The sequence below is a fragment of the Nelumbo nucifera genome, chromosome 1, assembly GCF_055504915.1.
Source record: "Nelumbo nucifera cultivar China Antique chromosome 1, China Antique-T2T, whole genome shotgun sequence".
NCBI classification, from domain to species: Eukaryota; Viridiplantae; Streptophyta; class Magnoliopsida; order Proteales; family Nelumbonaceae; genus Nelumbo; species Nelumbo nucifera.
Genome location: NC_142649.1, coordinates 23,991,109 through 24,003,552, shown reverse-complemented (window position 1 = coordinate 24,003,552; position 12,444 = coordinate 23,991,109). Strand labels below are relative to the sequence as shown.

Below are 12,444 nucleotides of genomic sequence, written 5' to 3'. Positions count from 1 at the left end.
ACATCATAAGTTCACGTATTTGACTCAGATGCTTGAACTGCTGACCGGTACCAGGATGGAAAAAGTGGTGGTGTTGTTTCTAGGTTGAATCTGGAGCGCTCCTGACACCAACCTCACAGTGCATTGGTAATATCGCCCTATGCTATGCTGTTAGATTGGTGTAAGGAGCAGATCGGGTCGCTTTCACGTTTTTAAAATACTGATTCACAGACCCAACAACTTAGTTTTTTTACTTCATGTTATCATCTTTCTCAACCTAAAAAAATCCTATAAATCATTCTCTTCGATACTTAAATCAGCACTGCCATGTACTGTTTTTTTTTCAAACTTTCTAAAGGTTAGAAGGGGTTCCCCCAAAGGTTACCAGATACAATTGAAAAGGGGGACGACATTGTTCACCTCTCTTTCATACTAATTTGCTTCCTTTACTGTACAGCCCCATAACTCAAGCAAAATGTCTTCGATTTATAATCGTGCAAAATCCTTAGTCGAAGACGACGACGAAGAAATTTATGCCTTCGCCACAGAATTGGCCGGTGCTTCTGTGCTTCCAATGGTCTTGAAAGCAGCTATAGAGCTAGAATTGCTTGAGATCATATCTTCAGCTGGCCCTGGTGCATATCTCTCGCCTTGGGATATTGCTTCACACCTGCAAACACACAACCCAGATGCACCAACGATGGTTGATCGTATGTTGCGTCTCCTTGCTAGCTTTTCTGTTCTAAAATGCTCTCTCATCAAAAGAGAGAATGGTCGAGTAGAAAGGCATTATGCTTTAGCACCTGTATGCAAATTTCTCACTCGGAACAAGGATGGAGTCTCGCTCGCCTCTTTGGTTCTACTTTGTGAGGACAAGGTCTTCATGGATAGTTGGTATGAAATCCGTAATATATTATTGCTCTATTTTGTTGCACACAAAATGAAGGAAAATAGATGATTTCCTATATATATATATATATATATATATATTCTCATAGCTTTATGTTGCACGATAAAATGACATGGGAAATGAATATTAATTCTAGGAAATGGATATCTATTCTTTCACAATACACTTTATTAATAGAGGTTTGGCCCTCTTGTGTTTTCTCGGTTCTTGATCCGTCCTCTTCATTCATCTCTTGCACCTCCATTTATGAATATAGGTTTGCCCTAAAATGAGATGCACACATATTTCAGTACAGAATAATCTTTCTTAATTTATCCTCTTTTGTTTTTTGTTAAAGATTGTGGGTTGCTTAAGTTCCTAATTGTAAAAACTCAAGTGATGATTCCATTTTATAGAGAGAGAGAGGATCCATTGATCATTGCTCTGACAATATATTTTCATTATCCCTTGATCCTTAGTTTGGTCCACAATTTTACCAACTTCTTTTGTGTTAACGCACTTAATAAAATTATGCTTTTTATTTAATTTCCTAGACTATGGCACAGCAAGGAGACCTATTTTCCATCTTCTTCCACTTTTTTTTTTTTTTTTTTTTTTTTTTTGTACTGGGTATAATAGTTTGTCCTTAATTAATAACCAAATGGAACCTTTGGTTCTTGGTTAAGGAGTTTTTCATGAATATAATGCCTACGTATATTTTGCCCTATAGTTAAGGAATTAAGGAATTATTATAGAAGGATATATAATTAATAAAAGGGTATAGTACATATAGGTAGATGATAGTGATACCTAGTACAGAGGGGGGCAGCAACTGGTTTGGCGGTGACAGAGGGCGCGACAACTCTGGGAAGGAGCAGAAATAGAAAATGAAAATGAATAATAAAAGATGGAGAGAGAAAGGGAGAGAGGCCGGTGGTGGATTCGACGCTGCTGAGTTCGAATCTGCCACTGCAATCAGTTGCAGCGGTGGAAGTCGATGACAAGTTTGAAGGCGGAAGCGGCGGTGGAAGTGGACGAGGAGGGGTTGCTCTTCCGTCGGTTATAGGGGAGGAGAGAAAGGGAGATCGGCAAGTTCTCTATACCACCGCTCTGCATCGTCACTGAGATATCTTTTCAAGACAAGAGATCCAACCTCGCGGCTGTCCCAGCAGTTGTTAGAACCCAAATCAAACACCAACCCAGTAGAGGATGAAGAGGAAGTAGGTGTTTGGATCTGTGTGGGGGTTGAGGGTTGTTGGGTAGTTGAAGTGGAACTTGTATCGATAGTTGGGTTCCTGTCATTTGTGTTATCATTGCCAATGTCTAGTTTTCTTGAGCAACGAGTGAGATAGGGAAAACCATTTCTAGATATAGGACTTGGGCACTTCTGGCAAAGAAACACAGTACTAGTGCTGGTGATGCCGCAGAGCATACCTGGCCTGGTGGAGGACCCTGGAGGAACCAAAGTTGTTGGCTTCGCTGTTCTGCAGGTGGTAGAAGAAGCAAGGCCCCTGACGATTTTGAACGTTGCTGCTGTTGCCGCTGCAGATGTTGCGTCCATCGTAGCAGAATCATGGCCACGCAACCAGAGACTGTGTTAAAAAGGACGGCCTGCGTCGCCAAAGGCAGCAGTTTCGTTGCCTCTCTTCTTGTCAAATGCAATTTTCCATTCGATAAAAAGTTAAAATGGCCCCAACCCCAAAAGTACTTCAACTACAGCTTCAGTACTATAGTACATAAAACTTGAACTGAATTCAAGCAAACGACTACAACAATTGTCTGAAATAATGGGGAGAATTTTTTTTTTAGTTTCTCACACCAACCATTCATTCCACTCTCCTGTTCATTCCTTTTTTTTTTTATGGCCCCAGACAGTGGGGCGAATCCATCATCGTCGCTATCCCCAGACCAGTTTCTCACACCAACCATCACAGTAGCGGCAGTAATCCCTGATCTCCCTTTCTCTCCCCTTATCTCCGCTGCTATTGGTGTATCACGAGTTCAGGGAAGATGAATAGAGACCCCATAGTACAGGGGGTCTTTGTAATTTACCCTTTTTTGCAACAAACAGCCATATGTACATCATGATATCACAACATTGCCCTCATCAATCTATTAATGGCGTTAACAGTTATATATATATATATATGCAACTATTAGTTTTCCCATAATTAAAAGAAAAAAAACACAGAAATTGATAATTAAAAAGTACATAAACATATATATATATATATATATATATATATTTCAGCTAGAAAATAACAAAAATTATATTACACTGCAAAAATTCAGAAATTCAAAAGAATAAAATGAAATTGATAAAAAATCAAAAGAACAATTTATCCAAAAATTACATAAACTGCAGAAAAAATACAAAATTAAAATTCGTAAATAGTCCAAAATATATGGTTTTTTTGGGAGGGTATTTATGAACTTTTATGCTTTTTGAAATTTCTAAAACCTTTACAAAAAATATTTTTTTGGATTTCTATATTTTTCTTCAAATTTGATATTTTTTTATGAATTTTTATTTTCTAAAGAATTTATGTGTTTCTTTTATAATTTAGATCTTAAAATAGGACTTAAGGGTATTTTCAGGTTTTAGAAATGTATAACCCTTCATGTGAGAATATTCTGTATATTTGACTGATGGAATCTATATCTATATATTAAAAGGGAATGTCCCAAGCTAGCACTTTTCAGCTTGATGGTTATTTCTGAAAGGCACTTATTTTCTTTTTTTTTTTGGTTTTTTTGAACTTTTCTAATTTTAAAATTGAACAAAATAACTCAAGTAGATAATCAACCTTAAGACTTTTATCTTCTCTCATTAGTTATCTCTTCTCTTATTAACTCTTGTAACTATCTCCTCTCTTAATTATGCCATCAACTCTCTCATTCAATAACTCATGCCACTAATTCTATCTCCTCTCCATTGCCTAAAATTCATTAACTTTTTCTATATCTATATGTATTTCAACTCAATTATAATTTTATATACACTAGCTATATTTATAGTAAATTGTAATTATTAATAAAAAATAATTATATTGAAATAGAGATATTCAATGATATATTATTAGGCTAAATAATCAACTTCCATTTAAAAGATAATTAACTTTTAAGTTAATTAAACAAGTAACTTGTATTTCACAATAAATATTGTGTACTTTACTCAACAAATAAAATGATTGTTTTAAAAAAAACTGACTTGGAGGCTAAATAGTTTCTACCTCTACGTTACAAGTTAATGGTTCTCCTATTTGAGTTAGACAAGTAAAACCATAACATATCATTCATCTATATATGTATAATATAATATAATTACATTTTACGAGTGTGTGTGTGTATATATATATATATTAGGTCTAATTTGTACTTTTTATTTTAATTTTAATTTTTTTATAAATAAAAGAAGAGCCAAGGATTGAAATTTAAGGCCACAAAATATGTTTTTTCGAATAATAGAGTTGCAAAGATCGCATAAATTACCCAAAATAAAAAAAGAACAATTACTCCAATCAAACAACTAAGCACAAAATTAAGTCCTCTAAAAGTTTTAAATACATTATATATTGTAATCAGGACCCAATGGCTAGGTCAAATAAGAGTAGTGATTTTATAACTAAGCACAAAGTTAAGTCTCTTTCTAGTTTCTTAATAAATTATTACCTTACCCTTTTCAAAAAAAAGAATTAATAAAAAGTAATAAGATAAATTAAAAAAACTAATATTCATTTAAAATTAGGGTAAAATGTGCAAACATCCCCTAACCTCCCTTATAGTTTCACTTTAGCAAACACCTCCCCTAAACTTTTGAGAAACTCGACAAAACCTCCCTTCCGTCACCTTCCCAGATGGCAAACATTAGGTTTATGCACCCGTTTTTTCCAAATACCCATTCTACCCTTTTACTTTTATAAATTATTTTACATACAAAATTACTCAAATAACCCTATTTTAATTTGACAAAAACCTCCTTTAATGGTCATCTTCTAATGTTTTTGTCGAGTTAAAATAGGGTTATTTCATTAATTTTGTATGTAAAATAATTTAAAAAGGGTAGAATGGGTATTTGGAAAAATTGGTGTATTAGTCTAACATTTCTGTCTGGGAAGGTAACGGAAGGGAGGTTTTTGTCAAGTTTCTCAAAAGTTTAGGGGAGGTATTTGTTGAAATGAAACTATATATAGGGGATGTTTTATGATTGTGAGAAACTTTAGGGGAGGTTTTTATATTTTACCCTTAAAATTAATATAAAACTAATACAAAATTATCTAAAAAAATAGTAGTTTTATAATTAAACTTAATAAGGATTAATAAAATAAAAAATAATAAAAATTTATTATTCTTAATTTAACAATCCTTTGAACCTCCCTTGTGTTTCAAACTTAACAAAAACCTTCTATATAGTTTTGAAAAAAGGAGCAAATACTTTCCTTCCATTAGCGTTCGAAATAGAAAATGCTGATGTAATGCATTGATTTTTTAAGTACCAAATTTACCCTTAGCCAACTTCATTTAGATACAAATTACTAAAATACCTTGAAAAAAATAGTTTCTCTTCCTTTTATGTACCTTTCTTGGTCCAAGAAGCGTGGAGATTTTTATTCTTTGAAAGTTGTCACGCAAAGTAAATTAGTTGAGGGTAAAGTTGAAACTTTAGATTATATATGGTAACACCTTAACAAGGGTATTTTTGTAACTTCAATGTCTTTGTTATTGAAAAGCTAATGAAAGGAGGTATCTGCATTTTTTTCAAAATTATAGGGGTCAAAACACAAGTATGGTTTATAGAATTCTTATAAGAGGAGTTTTTTTTTTTATAAATTTACATAAAAATAATTATACACCAATTAAAATTTAAAAATTAATAAAATATGTATCACTAAGATACAAAAAATAATACAAATTTATCTAGAGAGTAAGAAATTAGCTACTCTCACTAAAGTGCAACTTGAATTGTGGTGGAATAAAATAGTCATAAATCCCCCAAAAAATAATGCTTGAACTAAACTTAGATGAACATTAATTAATTGAAAATTTCATAGAGCTCTTTCAATTTTTCTTAATAAAATCCATGCATCTCACGAGCCAACTAGTGCTAACATGAGGCGTCATGTGATGACACCCAAAAGTATGGGGTGTTGTTAAAAAAAGTAAAATGAGATGTTATGGTAGAGTTGTGTCCTATTATGAGGAAAATCACTAAGAATTTATGCACATTGATTTTTTCCAATAGAAAAGTAGTCCATTTTTTTTTCTAAATCCTAAATACTAGGAGTAGGAAGGTATTTCAAATAGAAAATATACCAAATTGGCAAGATTTTATTGTTTGGTTTTAATAATTAGAGGGATTCCTTCAAAGTGTGAGTAACCAACCTTTGTCTCTAAATTAGCATGAGTTATCCACAATTTGAAGAAAAAGAAGGTTAGTTTTCTTAGAAATTTATTGTGATGATCAACTTTGTGGTCAATTTAGAGTCTTTTAGAGGTTGTTCCAAGCTATCTTGATGTGGCCAAAACCAACCACTAGTTAGAAGTCGTTACCATGGCAACAAGTTGGGGGGAAAAGTGATAAATTGACCTCACATGACCTTAGAAGGCTTGATTGAAGGCCTAGCCAACCTAATACTAGTTAATCTCACTAAACTGATTTGAGACTAGCTGGTTTATCGAGATGACCTAATACTAACTCACAATATGTGTGTTTAGTCAACCAAAGAATAAGCAACATATGAAAAATCATGTGGAGACATGGTAGCCATGCCGATCAGAGCATCAATGCCAAAGCATTCAATGCGTGCCCACTACCCACCATGTGCACACCTTTAATTCACCTCTTTCTAAAAGTGGCGAAATCAGGATTCATAGGTTCTTGATTAGTGTCACATGCATTTTAGCCCTTATGGTGGCCGTGGCTGCCTTTAGCTGGGCCTAGATTGACAAAGTCAAGCCTCTAATGGTTTTCTTAGAAGAAGTTTGCTCCACTGAATGGTCAAAACTCCAAAGAACTTGAGCGAGATTTAGGTGGCGTTCGGTAGTTTTTGGTCCCATTTACGATAAGATATGGTGTTCTACTATGTGTGGATACGGTCCCCGTCCATAATATAGTGCAGACAGAGACGGGCCACACTCCAATTTATTGTCCATAGTATTTTTTCATGGATGGTCCACATTATTGTGTTGACAATTTGTGCGAAGGTTTCAGTGTAATGCACTTGTGTTACATTGGTTCAATTACTCTCATTTTATTTAAATTTTTAATAAATTTTAATATTTTATCAATAAAATAATAATTTTTAATGTTAATTCTAGCACAAGTCCGACAGTTCTCCTTTTCAACTCTTTTTCATTATTTAAATATTAATTTTTTAATATTTTTTATCAATAAACTAATATTTAAAATATTAATTTTTTATTTTTAATATTTAAAACAATATGTTTTAAGTTATTTAAGAAATGCAATTATTGTCTACATATTGATTCCTTTTTTTTCAATTTATTTACAATATAAAATGCAAAAATTAGACATTTATGATCGACTGAGTAGATATCCCATAAAATGTATATGAGATACATGGAATCAAAAAGTATGGTGTGGACTGGTTCACACCACACCTACAGAATGCCACCGTATGTGTGGGCTGGTCCGGTTCGCACAATCTATCCATAGTTTAGAACAACTATGAAGTGTGGTGTTGTATGGATTAATCACTACCATAGGGTGTGGTGTGGACCAATCCACACCCACCAATTTATCATTAACACTAAGAAGACCCCCTTATGCTCCTACCAATTTCAGGCTCCCCTTCCACCTCAGCAAGATTGTCTGCCTCTTTAGAAAGAAGCTCAATATTTGAATTTGAATTTGAATCCAACATTTCCAATGTGAGCCCCACTTTGTCAGCGTCTCCCTTACCTACACAAGACACTGGCACTAGCTATCTAACATCTCCATCACATACTGTAGTGCTGATCGAACTCCCTCGGAAAGTTGGTTCAAAAATCCTCTCTTCCGTCAACGTCCCGCAACCCACCTCTAGCCCCCTTCCCCTCTCGAGTTAGGATGTATTGAGTTCCTTCCTTGTTCCTACCAGCGACAACAAAACAGGCGTTGAGGCTTCCCCTAGAACATAGTCCGCCTCCACCACTAACATCTTAAAACTTTGCCTCCCACCATCAAAGAGACTGCCACTCTCACTACGAAAATCTCCCCTGCTACCTTCATTGAAACAGATTTAGGGAATTCTCAGGCAGAATGTACCTAGACAACCAATGAATCAACCTTTGTCCAACTCAAATTTTCTGGATCTACCTTTACAAAGCCTCCAAGCAAATCCCCTACTTTTGGGAATGTCTTCCAACACCATGCATGCAGGGAACTCCGAAGCACCTTTGTTATGTTTGTGCCTTTGAATTCTTTGTGGCAACTCGCTTCATAATGGTTTGTAGTGGCTCGTAGTCCACCCCACAGTGGCATGGACCTGATCCATATTCATTGACAACTCTTTGAGGGCACAACTCTGTATTTTGGGGCTTAGGATTTTCTGTGAGGGCACAACTCTGTATTTCTTCTCCATTGACAATTTCATAGTGGATTTCTATTCCTCCTTTGCCCGTGGAGGTAGGATATAAGTCAAACCACATAAATCTATGCATTTTGTGCTTATTTCTCTTTATCTCTATTTTTACTTTTAGTTTGGGTGCCATTCAGATTTGTTTTCTTGAGTTTTTCCACAACAACCTTACATTTGTTGTGGAATTTTAGTAAGATCTAGGGCTGACTCTTTTGTTTTGGAACAAAACAAGTGAGTGTGAAGTGTGGCTGCTTCTAAGAGAGATCTAGGGCTTATTCTCGAAAACACTCAAGATTCCAAGAGGGGAACAAAGCCGCAATGTTCCAAAACAAAAAAACCACTAAAGAACTGGTGAGTTGAGTTAGTTGGCCGGTTAGCTAGTTACGATAAGGAGGAAAGATTGAAGGAGTCTGACTCCACCCGTACTCTATAACTTAACCAGTCATACCTAACTGTTGATTGAAGTCCAAAAGACATCATCATGAATACTTTTCTCACTGCGATGCTTAGATTGTTCGATCTTATAATTTTGAATCATGTGGGGGATTGTTGGAGGGAGATTCAAATTTACAAGAATCTCTCTCCTCCCTCTCTTGTTTTTGTCCTTTCCTCCCTTGAATGACTCCTTGTCCCACATTACTTGGGAAAAGAGTAGGAGTGGAGTATATTTGTAGTTTTGCTCCCTCTATGAGTAGGGACCCATAGGAGGAGAGGACTATAGATATTCTATGCCTGTGAGGGGGGTTGGGGGTGCTTTTCACACACACATGCCGAGTCTGGCCGGGGCGCAGGCGCGAGCGCATGTACGTGTACGCGCGATGCACTGAATCATTTTGTTTTAAAAATTCTGAAAGGACACATATGTGTCCATTTGGGTTTGAGAGCACTCTATAAAAGGAATGTTGGCCAACCCAGTCAACTCACACACCATTTTTCGATAGTTTTTCTCTGAGACATCAATCTTTAGTGGTTTGCGGAGGTCTGGTAAGCGAGTGCACGCTGTTTTACCTTGGTGACCGGTTTGCGATCACCAGGTTGCACTATAGGGGGCAAATACGGTTTTAAGTATAGTGACCAAGTGGCACGACTCAACCCTCCATCTTCTTGCAATTCCCAGTTTCGAGTTCCTGCAACAACTTCAAATCACTGCCCTCTCATTATTATTTTCACAACATCAGATCAGGTGGCTTAGCTCCCTCAACACAAGTGATGGATGGTAAATAGGAATGACAATATGGCCCACCCCAATCGGGGCCCGCATTTGACCATTGGTATGGTCATATTCTAATTAGGGACGGGGTGGGGACAATATTTATGTATTTATGTATGTATACATGTATATGTATATATCATATTATAGTTATAATTAACATATGCCTATATAAGGGGGAACCTAATCAGGTTCAAGTTCAATCCAAGCTATAATTTGAGGTGAGTTACAAGTCTATAAAATTTAAATTTTTATTAGTTAATTTTAAAATTGTATTAATGTTATTATTTCTAAATTAAATGGATCTTAAAATAGTGTAATTAATATTAAAAAAGCAAGTGGTATCTATTTCTCTAAATTCAAATTAAGACTTAATTGGTTTGGGCAAGTTAAAGTTTATATTCAAGCAATATTTTCGGGTGACCTTATTGTTATTAGAATTTGGGATTGCAAATTGTATTTGTTTGCCTAAATTCAAATTGACCTTATGCACTGGTCGGGCAAAGATTGAGGGAAGCGTTTTAATACTCACATTTGTCTTCTATTTGCACCTATTCACATTAACATGCAGTACCCTTTTCGCCCAAGGTTCAAAGTATCGACACGTATCTGACCGGTTCAGGGGGTGGAGAAGCCCTAAACCGCCCCCTGAACCGGTTTTGAAAAAAATAAAAAAGAGTAAAAAAACAGTATCAATATCGCAAGATACGTGGGCGTATCGATATTTTGAACCATGTTTTCAACTAACTTACTGTCAATCCTCTAGCAATCTATATATTCCCCAGAAATAGTAGTCTATATATAGTCCATCTTTGTGGCTTCCAAATATTACAAAAAATTACTTAGCTCTATAATTTCCTTCTTTATTTCTTTTTCCTTTTTTTTAATGGATGGAAATAATAGTATTATTATTTTGATCTGTAGGTACCATTTGAAAGATGTTGTTCTTCAGGGTGGAATTCCTTTTAATAAGGCCCATGATATGTCTCTATTTGAATACCTTGGGAAAGATTCTCGATTCAACAAAGTTTTTAATAGAGCAATGTCAGATCATAGTATAATAGTCATGAAGAAGGTACTTGAGACATACAAAGGCTTTGAAAGTCTAAAAGAGGTGGTGGATGTTGGAGGCGGGATTGGAGTCACGCTCAACTTAATCACATCTAAGTATCCTCAAATTAAGGGTATTAATTTCGACTTGCCTCATGTTGTTGCAGATGCACCATCTTATCCTGGTATGACTTATCTTTTCCTTTGCATAATTATCATTATTTACTAGGTAGAGAAATTAGCATTATTTTTGCTTCCAATTTTATGGTATTTTAGTAAGGAATTTTAATTCTTTGTCATCAGGTGTGGAACATGTTGCAGGGGATATGTTTGAAAATGTCCCACAAGGAGAAGCCATTTTAATGAAGGCGAGTTACTTTTTTAATTTTTTTAAATAATTTATTTCTTACAAAGATCATTCATAAAATATTTTAAATGAATTATTATAGTGGGACAATATAATTCACAAAGATCATGCATGCTATAATCCGAATTAGTTCCTTGTAACTTATAAATTGTTTATTACAATTCTTGATTTTATATATTATATATAATCAAGAAATATTTTCAATTATTGTTATTTATTTGTGTTAAAAGAAATTAATTTATCTAGTAAACCAAGTTTTGAATTGTATTTAAAAGGTGCATGAGACCTGAATTAATCCCCCCGTCTGTATTATTAATTTAAAAGCTCAATTATATTATTCGTAAAAGAATTTCTTTTCCTTTCTTAAACACTTGTAGTACATACTTCACGACTGGAGTGATGAGCAATGCTTAAAGATATTAAAGAACTGCTGGAAAGCTCTTCCAAACTCGGGAAAGATTATTGTTGTGGAATACATTCTTCCGGAGGCTCCAGCAGCTGGGATTAGTGTGTCGCCTGAAGTTGCAGATTCAATAATGTTATCTCAATGTCCTAGAGGAAAAGAGAGGACATATGAAGAGTTTGAAGCACTGGCAATGAGCTCTGGATTTTCCAGTTGTGAAAGACTTTGTTGTGCTTATGACATGTGGGTTATGGAGTTCCACAAATAGCAGAGGTTTGTTTGTTTGTTTTGATGAAAAAGTTCATGGATGGTTGTGACTGTGAGTGAGTTTTATTTGTGTATGGTTGTGATTGTGAGTGAGTTTTATTTGTAAGGGTGGGGACTATTCTATATATCCTAAAGTCTGAATATTTTATCAGGTTTATAATAGCCACGCTAATATTTTCTCTACAACATAATTAGAAATAAATTGAGTCACTGAAAGCGGCTTTCCTGTGTTATCTCTGGCAGGCAGCTACATCCTAATCAAATTTGTTTTGTAATTCCTTGGAAACTAGTCACCAAGGTTTTTAAAATCAATCCAGAGAATGAACCGGTCAGGGGTCCGGTTCTTGGGTCGAACAGTGGGCCTATTCTGATAAAAAATAAAAAAAATAAAAAATGGTTAAAACTATTCGAATGGTTTGAACAGTTAATCGTCCGAGTGAGCAGTTTGTTGATCAAAATCAACGGTTTTTGAAAATATTCAATTTTGGGGAAAAATGGAACCGATCATCTGACCGATTTTCGGTTTTTCCGATCTGACCGTCCAATCCAGTTTTGAAAATCATGCTCTACACAAGAATGGGATGACAATCACCACCTAATTTTTGCAAGAAAAATCAAAAGAAAAAAAAAAAAACAAAAATAGAGGAAGAAAAAGAAGCATGAATTTTGAAAACCTTCTACTAGAAAAAACGTGACATA

At 34.9% G+C, this 12,444-nt stretch overlaps 1 protein-coding gene across 1 annotated transcript; it reads left to right on the top strand.

Annotated features, from left to right (window-relative positions):
- The first annotated feature begins 300 nt into the window (after window positions 1–300).
- On the top strand, window positions 301–11,933 carry LOC104590659 (caffeic acid 3-O-methyltransferase-like). The gene is made up of 4 exons (XM_010249379.3): window positions 301–873; window positions 10,583–10,893; window positions 11,012–11,076; window positions 11,453–11,933. Exons 1-4 carry the CDS (start codon window positions 455–457, stop codon window positions 11,744–11,746), a joined length of 1,089 nt encoding a protein of 362 aa, XP_010247681.2. The 5' UTR covers window positions 301–454; the 3' UTR covers window positions 11,747–11,933.
- Window positions 11,934–12,444: the final 511 nt, after the last annotated feature.